We start from the raw sequence: 24619 nt of genomic DNA, 5'->3' as shown, positions 1-24619 counted from the left end.
CAGACACGGAGAGAACATGCAAACTCAGAAACTGCACAGAAAGGACCCGGACCGCCCCACCTGGGGATCGAACCCATGACCTTCTTGCTGTGAGGCGACAGTGCTACCCACCGAGTCACCGTGCCGCCTCAGCTGCTTCTAGTTCAGCTAAAATGACTTTTCAAAAATACACAAGCTGGGTGTAAAGGAACTTCAGAGCTCCTGACCTGAACCATTTAAACATCTTTGGGATGAATTGGAATGAGGACTGTGAGCCAGGCCTCGTCATTCGACGTACACTATATGGACAAAAGTTTCGGGACGCACCTTCTAATATTGAACTTGAGTGTTTCAGCCACAACAGTTGCTTACATGTGTAGTAAATCAGTTATACTGTATAAAGAAAGTCATATGCTTCCGACTTTAAAGCAACAGTTTAGGGAAGGTTCTTTCCTCCTCCAGTATGAAAGCAAGCTCCATAAAGACAAGACAAAGACAAATGACCAAGCCATTCAAATGCTGCCGAACAGGCACAAATTCCCACAGACACACTCCAAAGTCTTGTGAGAAGCCTCCTCAGAAGAGCGGCTGTTGTTCTACCTAAACAGATCACACAGAGGGTCACTCTGTTTTAATACTGTTTGTTTTTGAGATGGGACGTCCAACGAGCTCATGCTCAGGTGTCCAAATACTTTTGACCATATAGTGTATGAATGAGAGAGACACGTGTTTCAGGGCAGGACTGCAGTGAGTATAAAACTGGTGCTGTTTCTGAACTGCTTATACTAGACACCCAGGAACCGTTGGTTAGCGGTTAAGGGACTGGACTGGTCGAAAGGTTGCCACTGTTGGGCCCCTGAGCAAGGCCCTTAACCCTCAGTAGCTTGCACTGTATTTGCTCACTTAAAATGTAATTTACAGAAAGTGCATATTTAAATGAGGGCGGCACGGTGGCTTGGTGGGTAGCACTGTCGCCTCACAGCAAGAAGGTCCTGGGTTTGATTCCCAGGTGGAGCAGTCTGGGTCCTTTCTGTGTGGAGTTTGCATGTTCTCCACATGTCTGTGTGGGTTTCCTCCCCAAAGACATGCAGAGTACAAAGACATGCAGTTTAGGTAACTGGAGATACTAACATTAAGTTTTTGGCATTTTATCCAAAGCGATACTGTAACAGTATACTGCCTAAGCAATTGAGGGTTAAGGGCCTTGCTCAGGGGCCCAACAGTGGCAACCTGGCAGTGGTGGGGCTTGAACCAGTGACCTTTTAATTACCAGTCAAGTACCTTAACCACTAGGCTACAACTGCCCACAATTGTTAACAAGTGCTCTGTGTGTGTGTGTGTGTGTGTGTGTGTGTGTGTGTGTGTGTGTGTGTGTGTGTGTGTGTGTGTGTGTGTGTGTGTGTGTGTGTGTGTGTGTGTGTGTGTGTGTGTGTGTGTGTGTGTGTGTGTGTGTGTGTGTGTGTGTGTGTGTGTGTGTGTGTGTGTGTGTGTGTGTGTGTGTGTGTGTGTGTGTGTGTGTGTGTGTGTGTGTGTGTGTGTGTGTGTGTGTGTGTGTGTGTGTGTGTGTGTGTGTGTGTGTGTGTGTGTGTGTGTGCGCGCATGTGTATTCTGTGTGTGTGTTATTCATTCATTCAGTATATCATCTAAGCAATTGAGGGTTAAGGGCCTTGCTCAGGGGCCCAACAGTGGCAACCTGGCAGTGGTGGGGCTTGAACCAGTGACCTTTTAATTACCAGTCAAGTACCTTAACCACTAGGCTACAACTGCCCACAACTGTTAACAAGTGCTCTGTGTGTGTGTGTGTGTTTGTGTGTGTGTGTGTGACATTCATTCATTTACTTTATTAGCATGTCTTACCACTTGCTTTGTCCTGGTCGGGGTCGCAGTGGGTCCTGTTTCCCCGGAAACACTGGGCACCATGCATTAACACACCCCAGACAGGATTCCAATCCATTGTAAGGCCTCGACCTTTCCATCATCCTCAGAAGCATCCAATCATGACTGTATGTAGACGCCCGACCGGCCGATAGCACCGCTGGAGTGACGAGAGACCACTGTTCCGTGGACTTCGTACCGGGCGTCGCTGTCGAAATGACCTCTAGTGTGTGTATAATATTTTAAACGACCCTGAAAGGTCACCACCACACCCACAGGGTGACGCCCTTCAGTTCAGAGAAAGTGGAAACTCTGACTCTACATCCCTAACCTGTGATTATTTAGGGGCGTGTGTGTGTTTCCTTCTTGAGAATTGGGGCAGCGTGACTGTTACCTTCATACCAGATCAAACGCTCAAACTCACCGCGCCGGCTAACGCCCCGCTGGCATCGCCCCGCTGGCATCACCCCGCTGGCATCGCCATGGAAATGAGTATGTTGTGCAGAGCGGAGTCCGTGCTGGACCGCTGTAATGTGGTGGATGGATATGTTAGCAAGGATGTGCAGTAAAGCGCAAAACCACACACACACACACACACACACACACACACACATCTGGTTCAGCACATCTGGCACATTGAGACAAAAGTATTGGGACACAGCAATTGCTAACAGGTATAATAAATCAGTTATATAAAGGAAATGATAACAGTTTAGGGAAGGACATTTCCTGTTCCAGCATGACTGTGCCACATTCACAGAACAAAGCAAGGTCTGAGCAAAAGTATTCACCCCTCCAACTAAAAACATGCTTGCACACACACACACACACACACAATACGCAAAAGTAAACACACCCCACCACACCACACAAATGGCACAAAACACCCCGGACAGGTCACCAGTCCATCACAGGTCAAACACACACATCACTCTTCACCAAATACATGCTTGCGTACACACAATCACCTTTCAGAAATTCAACACTAAGAAAAAAAGTGACCACCCACACCTCTTGTTCATTTGTCCTGAATGCCAAACTCGTTTGAGTGCCAAGGCTTGAACCAGCTACAACTCCTGCCACTAAGACGTCCCAGGTTCTGTGTGGGCTATGGATCTTGCTATGTTAACTGGCACAGACAACACAGACTCCAAATAATCAGGTGCCAGATCTTGCTCCAGCTTCTGTGTCTAGTACATGATCTTGTCCTCGGTCCATTAGCAGGAGTACCAGAAAATATAGGAAAATAAATATTAATAGCAGTAATAATGATAATTATAATAATAATTATAATAACCAAAAACAAATAAATAAATAAACAAACAAATACATAAAACATTAGTTTATTGTCTGTTTTTACCACCGCTTTATCCTGGTCAGGTCACCAGTTCATCACAGGGCAAACACACACACACACACACACACACTGATAGCGATTGTTAGTATAACCAATTAACCGGACCGCTCCACCTGGGAATCGAACCCAGGACCTTCTTGCTGTGAGGCGACAGAGCTACCCACTGCAGCATTGTGCCACTTATGTTTAATACAATAAATATTTTTATATTACACAGTGAATTTTGGCTACTTCCCCCATTTCATAAGGATTGGCTGCTCTAAATTGCCTCCTGTGTGAGTAAGTTAATAATAATAATAATAATAATAATAATAATAATAATAATAATAATATTAATAATATTAATAATATTAATAATATTAATAATAACAATACTAATACTAATAATAATATTAATAACTGTAAGACACCGCCATCCTCCCACCACTAGAGGGAGACCGCGAGCCACACCCAGGGATAATTAAGCTGATTGACATCAGCTGTGCAGCACCTTTATAAAGGCTGCGCACGGCTCACTCGGCGCAGAGTCTTGTGTTAATGTAGTAATACCAGACCTCGCCGGTAATTTGGTATTCTCTTCTTAAGAAAGACATCTTTCGTCCTCTTTTTCTCTGTTTCGGGAACATTGGTTTTCCCCTAAAAGAAAGACCTTTTTGTTTATCTCCCTGTTTAAATAACTGAAACAGTTTTAGAAAAGTAAAGTAATTTATCATTTCTTTAGTAACCTCACACCTTTGTTGAGGTCTCTTTGAGTTCTGAAACGACTACCCAACAGCCAGCGGGTAGCTCATCAGATTAGTTTTTCTTTGTGTATTTTTTTGGGTTTGTTTGGCATCCTTTGTTTCGTTTCCCGCCTGTTTGAGGCGCATATGTTAATAAGTGATTCAGATCACAGTTTCTTTAATTTACCCTATAGAGTAGTGGTTAGTGCCTCAGTCTCTCGAGCTCAGTACGCTGACGTGCGGGGTTCGAAACCACACCTTTTATTTTTTATTATCAAGTTGCGGTCTCCGCTATTTCAGTCAGTCTTTCCTCTCTGTTTTCCCTTTTTTTCAACAAACACACAGTTCCTTTATATATATATAAATACACATATATCTTCTGCTATTTGTTTACATTTAAGGGTTATCATTTAAAACCGTTAAGTAGTTTAAAGTCACAAGCACTTTAACCAAGCCCATAGCGAATCGGGTAGAGCAAAGCTCTTTAACACCCGCGATCCCGGTTCGAATCTCATTCACTGCGATTTTTCAAATCTGCTTTTGGGTCCCACCAGACCGTTATTTAAGATCTGGGAAAACACAACACGAGGCGTTTGAGCCCCGTAACAGAAAGACTCTGCCAGCATGGACCCAGCAGACAGGAATAGGTTGCAGCAAGCCATAACAGCCCAGGGAACCCGGTTAGGGGAGCATGAGGAGGCGCTGAGCCAATTGGCCCAACGCATGCATGAACTAACATTGGCAGTCCAACGGTTAAACTCCCCTCCCAAGGAGGAGACACCTTCTGTTTCACCTGATCAGCCACTCCCCTCTATCCACCAGGACGTCATGCTACCAGCACCCATTAGATTCAGTGGTGAACCAGGGGCATGCAGGGGATTTCTGCTTCAGTGTTCCCTGACATTCCAACTAGCACCCACCCGGTTCCCCACTGAAGGAGCCAAGGTCGCATATATGATTTCTCTCCTCACGGACAGAGCTTTAACGTGGGCTACAGCCTTGTGGGAGAGCAAGTCTTCTGACTGTAGCACCGTTGCGGATTTTACCGCAGCTATGAAGCGGACCTTCGATAGTCCTGTACGAGGTGCCGAAGCTGCTTCAGCCCTTCTGAATTTACGGCAGGGCTCACTCTCAGTCGCCGATTATACCATCTCCTTCCGCACTTGGGCAGCGGAGAGTGGTTGGAACTCGGAGGCTCTGATGGCCGTCTACCAACAGGGGCTTAATGAGGACCTTAAAGACCTCTTGGCCACCAGAGACCCTCCTGCCAGTTTGGAGGACCTGTACGAGGTCACTACCAAACTTGACAACCGCCTACGTGAGCGTCGGCGGACCAATAAGAAGGCACAACGAGCCCTGACCCCAGAGGAAGCGCCTGTCCGCCCCCGACTTGCGGCCTCTTCCGAAGGAGGTGAGCCCATGCAGATTGGGCGGGCTCACCTGACTCCCCAAGAGGTTGAGCAACGTCGCCAGGGGGGGCGGTGCATGTACTGTGGGGAGGGAAGCCACAAGCTGGCTCAGTGTCCAGTCAGGCCAGTAAAAGGCCAGGCCTACCCCCGGTAGGGGGCCCCAGGGTAGGCCCAGTTCTAGGCCCCAGGTCCAGTGGGTTGTTCCTTCCTGTCACGTTGAGCTGGAACAACTCGCGCGCCGAAAAAAGATTGCAGGCCTTCATAGATTCCGGCGCCGCAGGTAATTTTATGGACCTCACAATGGCCCTAGAACTAGGGCTACCCATGGAACCTTTGGTGACACCGCTACCGGTGGCTGCCATTGACGGGTTCCCACTCCGGTCTGGGGCCATCAAAAGACAGACCAGACCCATTACTGTGAGTGTAGGTCAACACTCGGAGTCACTTTCATTTTTTTTAACGCAAGCGCCGGATTTGCCGGTCATCCTAGGATTCCCCTGGTTGGTCAGACATAACCCCCGAATCGACTGGCTTTCCAAATCCATCCGACACTGGGGCCCATATTGTCAGGGCTCCTGTTTGGCTCCTAGGTGTCACCCAGGCAGCCTCTCTCAAGAACCAGTCGATTTGAGCAAGGTTCCGGTGACCTACCATGACCTACGAGAAGTCTTTAGTAAACGGAAGACGGAGGTGCTACCCCCCCACCGCTCGTTCGATTGTGCCATTGATCTGCTACCGGGCACATCTCCCCCTAGGGGGCGCCTTTTCTCTCTCTCTGGACCCGAGAGAACAGCAATGGAGAAGTACGTCCAAGAAGCCTTAGCCCAAGGCTTTATCAGACCCTCATCCTCTCCCGCTGGAGCGGGCTTTTTCTTCGTAGGCAAGAAGGACGGAGGCCTACGGCCCTGTATCGATTACAGAGGCCTTAACAAAATCACAGTCAAAGACCGATATCCCTTGCCCCTTATGACATCTGCTTTCGAGACACTGCAACAAGCGTCTGTTTTCTCTAAACTAGACCTTCGCAGTGCCTATAACCTCGTGCGAGTTAGATCTGGGGATGAATGGAAAACAGCGTTCATCACCCCGACCGGTCACTATGAATACTTGGTCATGCCGTTCGGGTTGATGAACGCACCAGCTGTCTTTCAGCGCCTGATCCACGAGGTCCTCCGAGAAACACTTGGTCTCTACGCCTTTGTATACCTTGATGATATTCTCATCTTTAGTAAAACTGTGAAGGAACACGTCGGCCATGTACGACGAGTGCTTCAACTACTCCTTGAGAACCACCTTTTCGTGAAACTGGAGAAATCCCAGTTCCACATACCCGAGGTCCACTTTCTAGGGTTTGTGGTTTCCCAGGGCAAACTGGCCATGGACCCTGCTAAACTCAAGGCTGTGGCTGAATGGCCACGTCCAACCTCTCTCCGGCTGGTCCAACGCTTTTTGGGTTTTACCAACTTTTACCGACGGTTTGTTAGAGGTTTTGGGTCAGTCGCAGCGCCCCTGACGGCTCTTACCCGAAAAGTGCCAGGACCTTTTCGGTGGACAGACGAAGCACAGAAGGCGTTCGACGAACTTAAGCGTAGACTGATCTCGGCGCCCATTCTTCATCTTCCTGATCCCCAACTTCCTTTTCTAGTGGAGGTAGATGCCTCCGAGGTAGGGGTAGGGGCAATCCTTTCTCAGCGCTCGGGCGTGGACAGGAAACTTCATCCTTGCGCCTACTTCTCCCATCGCCTAACGCCTACTGAACGCAATTATGGTGTAGGAGATAGAGAACTCCTTGCAGTCAAGATGGCTCTCGAAGAGTGGCGGCACTGGCTAGAGGGGGCCAAACATCCGTTCTTGGTCTGGACGGACCATAAGAACCTTGCATACATTCAGGAAGCCAAACGACTAAACCCCCGGCAAGCCCGTTGGACGCTATTTTTTAGTCGCTTTGACTTCACCCTCTCATACCGGCCAGGCACCAAGAACGCCAAACCTGACGCCCTCTCCAGACAGTGGGAGGAGCCACAAGCCCGACCAACATTACCCATCCTTCCTCCAGAACGCATAGTGGCACCGCTGCGTTGGGGAGTTGAGGAAGTAGTCAAGAGAGCCCTTCTAGCCGAACCCGACCCAGGGGGAACCCCTACCCATTGCCTGTATGTCCCCGCATCAGCCCGGACTCAGGTCTTGCAATGGGGGCACGAGAGCTTCTTCGCAGGACACCCTGGAGCTACTCGCACCCTGAAGTTAATTCAGAGGCGGTTCTGGTGGGCTAATATGGCTCGGGATATCCGGCAATTCGTCTCTGTGTGTGAAACGTGTGCACGCAACAAGGACTCCAGAGCCAAGCCACCAGGGTTGTTACACCCTTTGCCCATTCCCCATCGTCCATGGTCACATCTGTCTCTGGACTTTATCACTGGCCTGCCCAATTCTAAAGGCCTGTCAGTAATTCTGGTGGTGGTAGACAGGTTTTCTAAGGCCGCCAGATTCATTGGCTTGCCCAAACTTCCCTCAGCCAGAGAGACGGCCCACCTCATCCTTCAACAGGTTGTGCGGTATCATGGCCTGCCCACAGACCTGGTTTCAGATAGGGGTCCTCAGTTTGCTAGCCAATTTTGGAAAGCTTTTTGTGCTTCCCTAGGGGCCTCTGTCAGCCTCTCTTCAGGTTTTCACCCCCAGTCCAATGGGCAGACTGAAAGGGTGAACCAAGATCTAGAGCAGTCGCTAAGGTGTCTGGCTTCAACCAGCCCCTCCACCTGGGCGGATCACCTATTGTGGGCGGAATTCGCCCACAATACTCTCTGGCACTCCTCTTTGGGCATGTCCCCCTTTGAGTGCCAGTTTGGCTATCCACCTCCCCTGTTCCCTGAACAGGAAACTCAGCTGGCCACATCGTCAGCCAGCCATATGGTACGCCGTTGCAGGTCCACCTGGCGACGAGCTCGGGCGGTCCTGGTAGCCCAAACAACCTCACGGAAGAGCACAGCAGACCGTAAGAGAAGGTTGGGAAATACTTTCCGCCCGGGCCAACGAGTATGGCTAAGCGCAAAAGACTTACCTCTGAAGGTCAGCAACAGAAAACTGGCGCCTCGATACGTTGGACCATTCAAAATAGTCAGACGCATCAACCCAGTTTCCTACAGGTTGCAACTCCCGCCCTCGTTCAGGGTTAATCCAACCTTTCACGTTTCCCGCCTCAAACCATACCTGTGTTCCCCTGGGACCCGATCACCAAAACCTCCCCCTGTTCGCATGGTTGACGGTTCTCCAGCCTACACAGTAAATAGGATACTCGATTCCCGACAAGTCCAAAATCGAGTCCAATATTTGGTGGACTGGGAGGGATATGGCCCGGAAGAGCGTTCCTGGGTACCGGCAGCGCAGATTCTCGATCCCGATCTCATCCGGACCTTTAACCGGGATCGAGTGACCGGCCTGGGGATGTCAGGAGACACCCCTCGGGGAGGGGGTCCTGTAAGACACCGCCATCCTCCCACCACTAGAGGGAGACCGCGAGCCACACCCAGGGATAATTAAGCTGATTGACATCAGCTGTGCAGCACCTTTATAAAGGCTGCGCACGGCTCACTCGGCGCAGAGTCTTGTGTTAATGTAGTAATACCAGACCTCGCCGGTAATTTGGTATTCTCTTCTTAAGAAAGACATCTTTCGTCCTCTTTTTCTCTGTTTCGGGAACATTGGTTTTCCCCTAAAAGAAAGACCTTTTTGTTTATCTCCCTGTTTAAATAACTGAAACAGTTTTAGAAAAGTAAAGTAATTTATCATTTCTTTAGTAACCTCACACCTTTGTTGAGGTCTCTTTGAGTTCTGAAACGACTACCCAACAGCCAGCGGGTAGCTCATCAGATTAGTTTTTCTTTGTGTATTTTTTTGGGTTTGTTTGGCATCCTTTGTTTCGTTTCCCGCCTGTTTGAGGCGCATATGTTAATAAGTGATTCAGATCGCTGTTTCTTTAGTTTACCCTATAGAGTAGTGGTTAGTGCCTCAGTCTCTCGAGCTCAGTACGCTGACGTGCGGGGTTCGAAACCACACCTTTTATTTTTTATTATCAAGTTGCGGTCTCCGCTATTTCAGTCAGTCTTTCCTCTCTGTTTTCCCTTTTTTTCAACAAACACACAGTTCCTTTATATATATATAAATACACATATATCTTCTGCTATTTGTTTACATTTAAGGGTTATCATTTAAAACCGTTAAGTAGTTTAAAGTCACAAGCACTTTAACCAAGCCCATAGCGAATCGGGTAGAGCAAAGCTCTTTAACACCCGCGATCCCGGTTCGAATCTCATTCACTGCGATTTTTCAAATCTGCTTTTGGGTCCCACCAGACCGTTATTTAAGATCTGGGAAAACACAACACGAGGCGTTTGAGCCCCGTAACAAATAACAATAATAATAAAAATATTAATACTATTAATAATCATAATAATCACAATAATAATAATAATAATACTAACAATAATACTATTATTAATAATATTAATAATAATAATAATAATAATAATAACAATAATAATATTAATAATAATAATAACAACAGTGATAACAATAATAATAATATTAATAATAATAATAGTTGATAATACAATAATAATAATAATAATAATAATAACAATAATAATATTAATAATAATAATAACAACAGTGATAACAATAATAATAATATTAATAATAATAATAGTTGATAATACAATAATAATAATAATAATAATAATACTAAAAAATAATAAATAATAATAAATAATAATAATAATAATAACAATAATTGATAATACAATAATAATAATAATAATACTACTACTACTAATAATAATAATAATAATAATAATTAATAATAGATCTGTGATATCCTGTAACTGCGCCCTATGTAGGGTGTTTTCCTGCCTTAATCAGAATGAAGCCGTTATTGAGGATGAATAAATAAATAAAGAAGGCAGCTGTGCTATCGACTGGTAGGGCATGTACACAGACATACTTATCCAGTGTTTCCTGGTGGAACCGGACCTGCCACAACCCTGACCATGAATGAAGCCTGCTTACAACAGAGTAATGACAGAGTCTAAATAGCAGGGTCAAAAGTATTTGGACACCTGACCATGAGCTTGTCGGACACCACATTTTATAAACAAGCGGTAGTAAAACAGAGTGACGTATTAAAGATGCCATGTGTTGTTTTTGTTTATCTGTGTTTAATGCAGGTTTTGACCTGATGGACATGTTTAATGTGAGAGACGTTCTGGGAGAGGCGGAACCAGGGAAGAGTTCCTATGTTAGACTGGGCACCATGCCCATCGTACAGCTGACCAAGTGAGTGCCCGACTACACAACAAATGCAGACACCGTACAATATACACCACAATATGACAAACCATTGCTGTCCTGTTCCAAATTGTCTTGAGCATCTAAACAGGGAACTTAAATAACAGGTATTTACATGATTATGTTTCTATTTTCCATCACAGAAACGCGTTTCCACAAGGCCTGCCAGATGAGTACGCCTTCGTCACCACGTTTAGGTTCAGAAAGACTTCACGGAAGGAAGACTGGTACCTTTGGCAGATCTACGATAAATACGGTATTCCTCAGGTATGTTAGAAACACACTGGATCATCTAAAATACACTATATGACCAAAAGTATTTAGACAACTTACCATGGACACCTTGTCGGACATCCCATTTAAAAAACAAATTGTATTGAAACAGAGTGAACAGCTGCTCTTCTGAGAAGGCTTCTCACAAGACTTTAAGAAGTATACTGTATCTGTGGGAATCTGTGCCCATTCAGTCAAAAAATGACAGCACTTGTATGGCTGGGCACTGTTAGTAATGTTCTGGTTTATTCCAGAGCTCTGTGCAGGACACTGGAGTTTCTTGTTTTGTATGTAAGAAAAGGAATGGGCCTTCCCTAAACTGTTGCTGCAAAGCATGTTAATTTGATAAGTAGTGTCCCAATACTTTTGTTCATATGTAAATAAGAGAATAGTTTTTAAATTGTTAATAATAGAAAAATAAATTAAAATAAAAACGATAATAATAATAATATTAATATTAATAATAATAATAATAATAATAATAATAGTAATAAAATTATTAACAATAATAATAATAATAATAATAACAACTACAATCTTAATATAAATAATAATTATCATAATAATAATAACAACGATAATAATAATAATGATAATAATAATAATAATAATAATAATAATAAAAATAATAATAATAACAGTAGTAATAATAACAATAATAATAACAGTAGTAATAATAATTATAATAATAATAACATTAGTAATAATAATAATAACAATAATAATAATAACAATAATAATAACAGTAGTAATAATAATAATAATAATAATAATAAAATTAATAATAATAATGACATGGTTGTCTGACAGGTTTCTATTCGTCTGGACGGAGAGAACAAAGCGGTGGAGTACAACGCTGTCGGACTGACCAAGGATGCAGTCCGGGCAGTGTTCCGCAGTCCGGAGGTGGAGAACCTGTTCGACAGGAACTGGCACAAGATCGGCTTGAGCATCGGCTCCAAATCCGTCTCGCTCTATCTGGACTGCAAGCTCATCCAGACCCTACCGATCGAGGAGCGAGAAGACATCGACATCCAGGGCAAAACCGTCATCGGCAAGAGACTCTACGACAGCGTCCCCATCGATGTGAGTCACAGAGAGATCAATTAGATCAGATTCATTATAACATACACTGATCAGCCATAACATTACTGTCACTGTCCATTTTATCAGCTCCACTTACCACATAGAAGCACTTTGTAGTTCTACAATTGCTGACTGTAGTCCATCTGTTTCTATCTATGCTTTGTTAACCTGCTTTCACCCTGTTCTTCAATGGTCAGGACCCCCACAGGACCACCACAGAGCAGGTATTATTTAGGTGGTGGATCATTCTCAGCACTGCAGTGACACTGACATGGTGGTGGTGTGTTAGTGTGTGTTGTGCTGGTATGAGTGGATCAGAGTTTTTAAATACGTTGTCCACTCACTGTCCACTCTATTAGACACTTTTACCTAGTTGGTCCACCTTGTAGATGTAAAGTAAGAGACGATCGCTCATCTATTGCTGCTGTTTGAGTTGGTCATCTTCTAGACCTTCATCAGTGGTCACAGGACGCTGCCCACGGGACGCTGTTGGCTGGTTATTTTTGGTTGGTGGACTATTCTCAGTCCAAAACTCCAGCAGCGCTGCTGTGTCTGATCCACTCATACCAGCACAACACACGCTAACACACCACCACCATGTCAGTGTCACTGCAGTGCTGAGAATGATCCACCACCTAAATAATACCTGCTCTGTGGTGGTCCTGTGGGGGTCTTGACCATTGAAGAACAGCGTGAAAGGGGGCTAACAAAGCATGCAGAGAAACAGATGGACTACAGTCAGTAATTGTAGAACTACAAAGTGCTCCTATATGGTAAGTGGAGCTGATAACATGGACAGTGAGTGTAGAAACAAGGAGGTGGTTTTAATGTTATGGCTGATCGGTGTATATAAATAATAAATATATCTGCTCATTTATTCTTCATACACTCACTATGGAAGTTTTCTTGCACCCTGGTCTAACAGGTCTGTGAATCTTTTCTCCTCACAGTTCGACCTTCAGAGGATGGTGATCTACTGCGACTCCAAGCAGGCCGGTCAGGAGACGTGCTGTGACCTGCCCGATGGCCCTGTGAGTGTCCATCTGTTTTAAATATTTACACACCCATACTGCACACACGCTAGTGCTGACCACATCTGCTAGCTTGCCTGGAGACGTCCAGTCCAAGTAAACAACCTTCAGCTAAATGTTTGTACGCATCTTCACCCTGAACATCGCAAAAACACTAGTACTTTACTTTTATAAAACTTCTCAGATGGGTTTTTTAAGAGGATGCTCGAATGCTCGGCTTGTCTATAGATGTTTGACTTGTTAATTTTATTCATGATGCTCTTGTAACATTGATCAATTAATTAATCAATTAATTTAGCAGTCCCTATAAGAGTCGTGTTCTTCTGTGTTGGCATTTTTGGCCATCAGAGGGGGCATGGAGGTGCACATGATTGATGTGTAAGTTTTTCTTAAACGACAATCACCTGCACCTGGTGAGAATTAATTTCGCTCCTGGTGGAAGTTCTTCCAAAGGTGGTGTGCTTTACACCTCTCCAGAAAATGCTCAGCACTGTGTTCGGTGATCTTAGGCTTGTCTTTAGATGTTTGACTTGTTCATTTTCTTCATGATGCTCTTGTAACGTCACTCATCTGCTGAAGTCATTTGGCAGTGAGTCACAATAAGAGTCGTGTCCTTCTGCGTTGGCATTTTTGGCCAGCATAGGGGGCACAGAGGTGCACACTAATGATGATATATCAGTTTTTCTTGATCGACAATCACCTGCACCTGGTGAGCATTAATTCGCTCCAGGTGGAAGTTCTTCTATATATCACGGTTTCTTCCTCTCAGTATTGTTGTTTCCAGTGCTCCAGAGTCCAAAGGTGGTGTGCTTTACACCCCTCCAGACAATGCTTGGCACTGTGTGCAGTGATCTTAGGCTTGTCTGTAGGTGTTTGACCTTGGTAATTTATCCATGATGGTCTTGTAACGTGGCTCATAGGATAAATTATTCTGACAGTGAGTCACGATGAGTCGTGTCCTCCTGCTTTGCCATTTTGGTCATCAGAGGGGGCACAGCGGCGCACACTAATAACGATGCATCAGTTTTTCTTGTTCACCTGCACCTTTTGAGCATTAATCCACTCAAGGTGGAAGTTCTTCTATAAATCACAATTTCTCCTCTCAGAATCGTTGTTTTCATTGCTCCAGAGTCCAAAGGTGGTGTGCTATACACCTATCCAAACAATGCTCGGGAACTGTGTTTGTTGATCTTAGTCTTGTCTGTGGACGTTTGACACTGTGTTTAGCCACAGTGTTGTTCTACATTGACTTAAGCATTTGCACTTGTGCGGTGCTCCAGAGTCCAAAGATGGTGTGCTTTACACCCCTCCAAAAAATGCTCTGCAATTCATTTGTGTTTGTCCTTATTTTAGTGGCTTTTTAGCCACATTTGCACTTGGGTTCTGGAAACTGTCTTCTGGCCAATAAATAGAATAATCTGGTTTGGGTTAAATTGCCATTAATGCTGCATGGAAGCAAATCCTCTGAGTCATGTTCCAAAATCTAGTAAACAACTGCTGGCTTGAATGGTGTAAAGCACACCATCAGTTGACTCTTGACCAGTGGGTAAACTGTCTTTTGGCCATCAAATGGAAGAATATGGTTTAGATCGAAATGACTTATACTGTTAATGCTATATAAAGGCAAATTTCTTGAGTCATGTTCCAAAATTTAGTTAACAAATGCTGGCTGAAATGGTGTAAATCACACCACCAGTGGACTCTGGACAAGCTGAAAAAGTGTCTTCTGGCCATTAAATGGAAACATCTGGTTTGGGTTAAATTAACTTATGCTGTTAATGCTGCATGGAGGAAAATCCCTTGAGTCATGTTCCAAAATCTAGAAAACAAACGGTGTAAAGCACACCACCAGTGGACTCTGGACTAGTAAAAGAACTGTCTTCTGGCCTTTAAATGGAAAATCCCAACTGAGTTAAATTGACTTATGCTGTTAAGGCAGCAGGGAAGCAAATCCGTTGAGTCATGTTCCAAAATCTAGTGAACAAGTGCAGGCTTGAATGGTGTAAAGCACACTCCCAGTGGCCAGTAAATGGAAAAATCTGGTTTAGGTTAAAATGCCTTGCACTGTTTATGCTGCATGGAAGCAAATCCCTTGAGTCATGTTCCAAAATCTAGTGAACTAATTCTGGCTCGAATGGTGTAAAGCACACCACCAGTGGACTCTGGACTAGTCAAAAAAGTGTCTTCTGGCCACTAAATGGAAGAATTTGATCTGGGTTTAATTTACTTATGCCATTAATGCTGCATGGAAGCAAATCCCTTGAGTCGTGTTCCTAAACCTAGTGAACAAATGCTGGTTCAAATGGTGTAAAGCACACCACCAGTGGACTTTGGACTGGTCAAAAAAGTGTCTTCTGGCAAAGAAATAGAGTCTGGCCTGGGTAAAAATTACTTATGCCGTTAATGCCGCGTGGTAGCAAATCCCTTGAGTCATGTTCCAAAATCTAGTGAACAAATGCTGGCTCAAATAATGTAAAGCACACCACCAGTGGACTCTGGACTGGTCGAAAAAGTGTCTTCTGGCCACTAAATGGAAGAATTTGATCTAAGTTAAATTGACTTATGTCATTAATGTTGCATGGAAGCAAATCCCTTGAGTCATGTTCCAAAATCTAGTGAACAAATGCTGGCTCAAATGGTGTAAAGCACACCACCAGTGGACTCTGGACTGGTAAAAAAAAGTGTGTTCTGGCCATTAAATGGAAAAATCTGGTTTGGGTAGAAATGACTTATGCTGTTAAGGCTGCATGGAAGCAAATCCCTTGAGTCATGTTCCAAAATCTAGTAAACAAATGGTGTAAATCACACCACCAGTGGACTCTGGACCAGTGGAAAAACTGTCTTCTGGCCATGGAAGCTTGATGTTTTTACTGCCCGGCCCTAAGCGCTGACCTCAACCACTCATAACACATTTGGAATAAATTAGAATTCAGACTTTAGTACCCAGCAACAATGTCTGGCTTTACTAACACGCATGTGGCCACTGCAGTATCCCTGCAGTTGTGTTCCAAACTAGTTGACAGCCTTCCAGAGGAGTGGAGGTTAGTATAGCAGCAAATAAAGCACCATATCGGTGTCGGTCATTGTTTGGCTGTAATATTACACCCAGATGTATGGTGTTGCACACTCAGTGTACAGTCTAAGAGGTAAATGTGCCCATCATAGCGCCCCCTCTGGCAGATGTGTGTCATAGCATCAACCATAACTTAACATAATGACTTTTTAACACCAAAAAGTATAAATGAATGTACATCTTTCTCTTTTGTAGTGCCCTAAGCAGGTTGTGACCGAGCCTACACCCATTTTAATCCCCACTCCGACCCCCACGAGCAAAGAGCAACAGGGCCAAACTCATACCGTCAATTGTTCCTGTCCTGCTGGGGAACAGGTAAGGTCCTGACAGGTACCTCACAGGTATAAAATCAACAGCTTTTAAAGAATCTATACAATAAATAAATGAACATATAGTTTTAATATTCTTCTCCTCACTGTTATACACATGAACACATGCGCTATGGTTGAATGTTGATTTTTAATCTATTTTCTTTTCTTCTCCTGCATCATTTCTGTCTGTATTTTTATTTCTATTGCTGTTTATCTTGCAAATCTTTCTCTGTACATACAGGGTGAAACAGGCCCGCCCGGTCCCCAAGGCCCGAAGGGTGAAAAGGTCAAAAACTTGTCTGTTAATTCAGTGTGGTGTTCATAATTTGGCACCTTTCTTACTGCCTAGCAGAAATGTGCTCACAATGTAATCACGATGTACATTCACAGGGAGATCCAGGCCTTACAGGTGCCGCCGGACCGCAAGGATTGAAAGGGCAGAAAGGAGAACTCGTACGAAAATCAATTTCTTTATCATTTATGTAAATACAAGTTGTCACATAGATAGACAGACAGACAGACAGACAGGAAATTAAAGCTTCAGTAGCTAGTTACCTACATAAAACCATGCTACCTTAATAGTGGGGATCTCAAACTAAAAAGTACCATCCAGGTTCAAGTTAAAAAATGCTTTTAGGCCAAATATTAACTTTTTTTTTTTTTAACCAGATTTTACCTGCATGTGGCGTAAACAACACCACTATGTGGCGTACCACAACACCTACAGCTTGCATAATGATTAGGTAGGTAGTGTATATGAGTAGCCATATCTAGACCAACATGTAAGAGGGCAGCGTCCAAAACTATAATGCTCTGTTACTGTAGGAGGCGCTCTTTTATTCAGGAATTGCTCTTGCATGAATTACAAGGGCGTGGAAAAAAGGCCAGATCTGACGTATGGCAGATCCCTCCCACTTATCGAACAAGTGGAAACAAGCAACACCAGTTTACCTGGTAAACCCATTTTTACCCTTATTAATGGGTTAAACAATGCGCACTGCTCCTAAGTAGGGTAATGTCGGCCGGCCACTCTTTTTGCATTTTCCTCCCAAATTTTCCTCCCAATCTAGTTGTATCCAATTACCCGACTGCATGTTGACCACCAATCTGACCGAGGAGAGCCGTGACTAACACACAGGCGCTCTGACATGTGTGCAGTAGCCGACTGCATCTTTTCACCTGCACTAGGTGGGTTCATATGTGATTAAGCTTTGCGCACGGAGAGTCACACACTGATCCAATTATTCCTCGTCTCTGTGCAGCACCATCAATCAGCCAGCGGAGGTCGTAATTTCATCAGTTTGCGGAATCTCCCTCAATCATCGTTCGTGTAAGCGCCCAGCCTGCCGGTAGCAGAGCCGAGATTCGAACCGACGAGTTCGAGATGTGCTCACCACGCTATTATAGTACCACAGTCAGTTTTTACTTTAAGGGTCTAGAAAAAAAACACAAAAACTCACCACAGAATCGATTCTGGACCCGAATAAAATGGCTGAACAGAATCAGAACAACACAACGAGTCTACTGATCAAACAAAAAGGATGTGAAAGTAAAGGATCGGGATTCAAAAAGAGACTGGGAGTGTCATGAGGCGAGTGCTCAACAGCACGAGCTATTTATCAGCTCAGAAAACAAAATTAATAATAAAGAGTTCTGTAATTATGATGTGATAATGTCTAGGAGCAACAACCTCTCAGAAATGAAGCCATACAAGCTCACAAAATATCAACATCGGCAGAATAACTGTTTGTCCGGAGCCTCATGTGGTCGGGTTTCCATAACTGAGAAACTGCACCCAAGCTTAAGATCACCATGCACAATGCAAAGAACTGATTCTAATAGTGTAAAGCAATCCACTGGACTCTGGACTCAAAAGTATCATCCAGGTTCATAATAAATCCTTTGTATATGTTTAGGCCAACAGATACGCTTTATTTATTTATTTATTAATTTTTTTTTTTTTTTTAGTTTGAGATCCCTGACTAATAGATTTGCAGCCTGTATACAGTATGTAAGCTTAATCTGATGAAAAGTCCATAGCTTCAGAATTAAATCCTGTACGTAGATTCAATTTACCATGTAAACATGTGAAATGTCGACCAGAATAGAGTTCAGATCTGAATATATTTTGATCTTTGATCTAGAATTCTCCTTTTCCCATCTGTGCTGCTTCTTTTCTTTCTGAGCCTCGAGAATAATCGATCCGTGTCGATTGATTATTTGCAGGGCAAGGCGGTCTCTATCAAAGGGGATAGAGGCGAGAAGGTAAGATCATGGATTTACCAGCCAAACTCCTCACAGCCTGGAACAAACACTGCATGTCCTGTAAATGTGCTCCGGGTCTGAGGGAATCTAATAATAATAATAATAATAATAATAATAATAATTAATAATAATAATAATAATAATAATAATATATTATTATTGATATTATTTTTATTATTATTACTAATAATATTTTATTATTATTTATTATTTTTATAATAATAATAATAATTATTATTATTATTATTATTATTTTTTATTATCATTATTATTATTATTATTATTTTTTATTATCATTATTATTATTATTATTATTATTTATTATCATTATTATTATTAGTATTAAACTCGTTGTCACCACCGGTCAGCTGGGCGCCATCTAGCGGGCATAATTGGCTGCACGTGGGTCGGAGGAGGGATGAGCAGCAATATACCCACCTCGATTGCAATCGGGGATCCCCCAGCAGCGGAAGACAAATTGACTACACTAAAATGGGAGAAAATTAGAGAAAATGCATAAATAAAATAGAAAAAAAATGCAATACTTATTTGTCTCCCTTGGTCTAATTTGCTTTTTAGTCCTTGGAAGGCCTAGACATTAATAAAATAAATAAATAAATAAATAAATAAAAAGAACCTCCCTGCTTGGATGCAAACTGACTTGTTGACTCAGATATAAACAGCATTTATTCCAATGACCTTTTTACCTACGTGTGTTGTGTTTATGTCATGTGTTGTATGTTTCGAGTCTCGTCTCTGTCCATGTGTGTAAAATCCAGGCTGGTTATTTTTGTATCTGAGGGTTTGGCTGGTTAAACTGCATGAAGCCACAAACGCATGTCTGTGTTTGAGGAGCTTGTGTGTGTGTGTAAGTGTGTTTGTCCACTTTTATAAAGGAATGCTCTAACCTAGCCATGCTAATGTGGTTAAGAATAAATGATAGCTAGTGGAAAGCAGTTAGCACAGGCGATTTTGGAGAATGCTACGAATGTGACTACATTTACAGCATTAAGCAGACGCTTTTATTATCCAGAACGACTTACAGTTATGACTGATACAATTTGAGCAATTAAGGGTTAAGGGCGTCGCTCAGGGGCCCAACTGTGGCAACTTAGTGGTAACGAGGATTGAACCAGCAACTTTCTGATTACTAGTCCAGTACCTTTACTGTTGAGCTACCACTGCTTGAATGACGTATTTGCAGCATTTAGCAGACGCTCTTATCCAAAACGACTTACAGTTATGACTGAATACAGTTTGAGGGTTAAGGGTCTTGCTCAGGGTCCCAATAGTGGTAACAGGAATAAACCAGCAACCTTCTGATTACTAGTCCAGTACCTTATGTGCTACCACTGCTTGAATGGCATGTTTACATTTCCAGCATTTAGCAGATGCTTTTATTATGCAAAGCCACTTATAAATATGACTGAATACAATATGAGCAATTGAGGGTTAAAAGTCCAGCTCAGGGGCCAAACAGTGGCAACTAAGTGGTGGTGGGGCTTGAACCCCGGACATGTCCTCTTTTTGAGACCTCAAAAATGCGTCCGGCCAATATTTTTAAATCACCAAAAATGTCCGGGATTTGGCTTTTCTCGTCTGCACTCGCTATTCTGTGTGTATGTTTTTACATTGGTTTGTTTTCAGGTCTTTTTAGGAGTGCATCCGTTTTATTAAAATAAGTCTGATTTTCACGTGCACGTACTAACACAGAGGCTATTGTCAACACCGTGATGGCACTGCGTTCTGTGGAAATTGCTCAGCAAGCACTAGAAGACACACCTTACTGCTGGGTTTCTACTGATGGGAGCAAGTAATTAAAGTTAAAAACACTCCTAATAATTCGGCTGATACGACTGTACATACATCAAATAACGAAAAAATAAAAGGATTTTTATTTATAGGTGACAACTGTTTTTTAATTTGTTGTTATTATTGTTTAGGGCTTAACGCTGAATGTGAAGGAATAAGATGATCTGACCATAAAGGCCCTTGTTAAAGAGCAGCTGTACATTTATTAAAGTTCAGTAACACAGCTGGATGGTTATTGACTTATTTGTCAACTATTTAAACACACTGCCATGGTGTCACCAACTATATGAAAGGACCCAACAGTGGCAACTTGGTGGTGGCGGGGCTTGAACCGGCAACCTTCTGTTTACTAGTCCAGTACCTTAACCACTGAGCTATCACTGGCCTTTTTAGGTGTTGACAAGAGCCTCTGTGTTAGTACGTGCACGTGAAAATCAGACTTATTTTAACAAAACAGATGCACTCCTAAAAAGACCTTAAAACAAACCAATGCAGAAACATACACACAGAATAGCGAGTGCAGACTAGAAAAAGCCGAATCCCGGACATTTTTGGTGATTTAAAAATCCCGGCCGGACGCATTTTTTAGGTCTCAAAAAGAGGACATGTCCGGGAAAAAGAGGACGTATGGTCACCCTACACTATGTGGACAAAAGTATTGGGACGCCCCTTCTAAATGAATGTATGTGTTTTAGCTACAACAATTACCAAAAGGTTTAATACATTAATTATATAAAGAAAATGATATGCTTCCGACTTTGCTGATCTCAACCCAACTCAACACTCTAAACTCAGCCCATGATTTTGGAACAGGATGCCCAACAAGCTTGTTACACAACACTTTCAATTCTGATAAACCTTATAACCTTATAAACATTTATAATTTATTTTAGATATTTTCTCCAGTTTACTGTCAGTGTCGAATCACTGAGTAACTAAAAGCCTGGGTCATAAGTAATTAGACGCGGTCACACAGTGTAGGGTCACTTGCGTCAGCGGGGTTTAATTAGAGACCGGGCTGCGTTGGAAATAGCCATGTCGCTAAGCTACATCTGCTCTGTTTTATCTAAACAGATTAAAATGACGTTTTAGTGTTAGCTGCTTTTTACTGCTCCTGTTTTAGCCAGCGTGGGAAAGTCTTTCCAAAGGTGCATCACATTTCTGAATTCATGAGTTTCAGCCACAATAGTCGCTAATGGGTGTAATAAATCAATCATATAAAGGAAATTAGAACAGTTTAGGGAAGGTCTTTTCCTGTTCCAGCATGACTGTGCCCCGTGGGCCCTTATAGACTCAACGCACTGGAACAAATGGGCTCTGGTTGAGTTCTAGACACGTCTCAAGGATCATTAAAGCAAACAGTATGAAAACAGGTACTTCCTGAGCTTGGGATGCCAAGACTTTGGGGCTTGTGGGCCTAAAACACCATCCACTGGATATCAAACAAGCTCATGGTCAACAACTTCAAGTTCTTAGATTGCAGGGTACATGGAACAGTGGTTTCCTTGTCAAGTTTAGAGGAAGAAAACCCTAAACTTTCCAACCCTAAATCCTAATGCTTCATCAGATTGGTTGGTTGGTTTGGGGTTTAGAAAATATCAGTGCCCAGCTACACAAATGCCGTCATCTTTTGATTGAATGGGCACAAATTCCCATACACAGACATACAAAAGTCATGTGATGAAGCTTCTCAGAGGAGCGGCTGTTGTTCTAGCTGAAAAGATAATTTTAATAGCGTTTGTTTTTAAAATGGGACGTCCAGCAAGCTCATGGTCAAGATTCATACATTTATACATTTCTTTGTCAAGTTTAAAAAAAAAAAGCCTAATTTTTCTAGGTCCATCAGAGCGTCTGTAAACTTCCTTCTTTTGAAATTCTGTGGTGGATGTGCTACATCGATTTGCCTTCAGGACTGTTATTAATCATCGTCTGACTCCAAATACTAATTCATTTAATTTCAGTCCTGTGATTTAATAACTAATTAATCAGTGTAACTAACAGACGGATGTCAAGTAAACACCAGCATGCATGCCAGGAGATTTTTCACCCAGACATCCATCAGGCTGGTCAGAAGGTCCGAATTTATGTTATTTTTGTCCACAGGGGGACAGTGGGGAGCAGGGTGAGTCTGGACTCAGAGGAGACAAGGGGGAAAGGGTAAGAAACTCTGGTGATGACAGTGTTTACTACAAAAAGCTTCTCCACTTTTGGTCCCAATTAATCTGTGTTATCAGGAAAGCTCAGATTGTTCCCTATAGCTTGTGGTGGATCTGTTGTGATACTTTAATGAACCAGTCTGCTCCTTCATAGGGATACGATGGCCTTCCAGGACTCGCTGGGAAACACGGCGACAAAGGCGACCTGGTGAGTAAAACATACACGATATTATAAATTAAATGTTTTCTTATTAATTAAGATCAATTTAAAAATGGATTCAATTGTATTCTTTATGTTGTGACAGGGTGAAAGCGGCTCTCCGGGGGCCCCTGGCATACCTGGTCCACTGGGCCCCACGGTAAGTGAGGAAAAAGACACTCAAACCAAACCAGACATTTCATTTCTAAAAACCTGGACCTATTATTCTGATAATAGGTTTAAAATGATGGCTGTGAGATTGGCAGTGGGTTCACCCGCCCTGCCACTGTAGGCCAGCAGGGGGCACGGAGGTGCAGATGACTGTCTAGGTAATGCGCTGCACCTGGGGGATCCTTTAAATACTGCTTACGTTGGACTTTTCCTTGCCGGCTTTTTCTGGAACCTCCTTTTTGACCTTGCCATCACAGGTGACCCTGCCAGGAGCGCAGCTCCGGACAGAATCGCTGTCAGGTTCATAAATACAAAGCAAATTTAAATCTACGTTCACATTTACAGCATTTAGCTTTATGACTTTTGAGGGTTAAAGGCCTTGCTCAGGAGTCCTACAGAGGCAACCTGGTAGTAATGGGGCTTGAACCAGCAATCATCTGAATATCCAATATTTTAACCACTGTAGTACCACTTTTATATAATTCTGATGTACCCTGTTGTTCTTACCGTTGTTTATAGGGTGTACAAGGTGATGTGGGGCATCCTGGAGCGCCTGGTCCCAATGGTCTCGCTGTAAGTACACGTCCTAATTTTATGATGGTCCTTGTCACGGTGGGTGTGGTTGTAAACATCTGACGTATGAACAGTTGATTGAAGCTGGTTGGCTAAACATTTTTATAACCTGACGTATCTAACCTTGAGCAGTGAAGTACACTATATGGACACTATATGAACAAAAGTATTGGGACGCCCCTTTTATTTATTGAATTAATGTGTTTCAGCCACAGTTGCTAAAAGGTGTAATAAATCAGCTACATTAAGGGGGATTTTATGCGTCTAACTGTTCAGCAACAGTTTAGGGACAGCCCTTTCCTGTTGAAGCATGAATGTACCCCTTTGCACAAATAGAGCTTTATAAAGTCTGTCTTTATAGACCTTCACCTCTAATCGTACCCATCTGCAACAAAATATTGCTCCGTACATTTAAAGCCCTTCATGGTCTGGACTCGGCATATCTCGGGGAGCTGATGCATCCGTACATACACTATATGGCCAAAAGTATTTGGACACCTGACCATGAGCTTGTTGGACATACCATTCAAAAACCTATGCTATTAAAATAAAATGACCTCTAAAATAGTTGGACCTCTTTTCAACTAGAACAACAGCCACTCTTCTAAGAAGGCTTTTCATAAGACTTTGAAGTATATCTATCTATCCATCCATCCATTCATCCATCCATCCATCCATCCATCTATATATCCATCCATCCATCCAATTATCCATCCATCCATCCATCCATCCATCCATCCATCTATCCATCTATCTATCTATCTATCTATCTATCTATCTATCTATCTATCTATCTATCTATCTATCTATCTATCTATCTATCCATCCATCCATCCATCCATCCATTCATCATTTGTATGGCTTGGTCAAGAAAGCCTCAGTTGATGTTCCAGTTCATTCCAGAGCTGTTGAGTGGGGCTAAGGTCAAACTGTAGTTTTATTAAACTGAGCTTTTCTGTCTTTATAGAGCTTGATTTCATGCTGGAA

The 24619-nt window shown here is 43.0% G+C and overlaps 1 protein-coding gene across 1 annotated transcript in view; it reads left to right on the top strand.

Moving 5' to 3' along the window:
- Positions 1-24619, top strand: part of col22a1 (collagen, type XXII, alpha 1) — a 100262-nt gene that overhangs the window by 32019 nt on the left and 43624 nt on the right. The window contains exons 5-16 of the mRNA XM_062999892.1: positions 10562-10670; positions 10826-10949; positions 11766-12041; positions 12992-13072; positions 16341-16460; positions 16698-16742; positions 16847-16909; positions 18683-18721; positions 22637-22690; positions 22844-22897; positions 22995-23048; positions 23579-23632. Coding sequence (XP_062855962.1) covers positions 10562-10670; positions 10826-10949; positions 11766-12041; positions 12992-13072; positions 16341-16460; positions 16698-16742; positions 16847-16909; positions 18683-18721; positions 22637-22690; positions 22844-22897; positions 22995-23048; positions 23579-23632 — 1073 coding nt within the window. The remainder of the gene's footprint in view (positions 1-10561; positions 10671-10825; positions 10950-11765; positions 12042-12991; positions 13073-16340; positions 16461-16697; positions 16743-16846; positions 16910-18682; positions 18722-22636; positions 22691-22843; positions 22898-22994; positions 23049-23578; positions 23633-24619) is intronic.

The sequence above is a fragment of the Trichomycterus rosablanca genome, chromosome 1 (genome assembly GCF_030014385.1).
Source record: "Trichomycterus rosablanca isolate fTriRos1 chromosome 1, fTriRos1.hap1, whole genome shotgun sequence".
Taxonomy (NCBI): Eukaryota; Metazoa; Chordata; class Actinopteri; order Siluriformes; family Trichomycteridae; genus Trichomycterus; species Trichomycterus rosablanca.
Note: the sequence above shows the minus strand (reverse complement) of the source record. Positions and strands in the feature narration are given on the sequence as shown.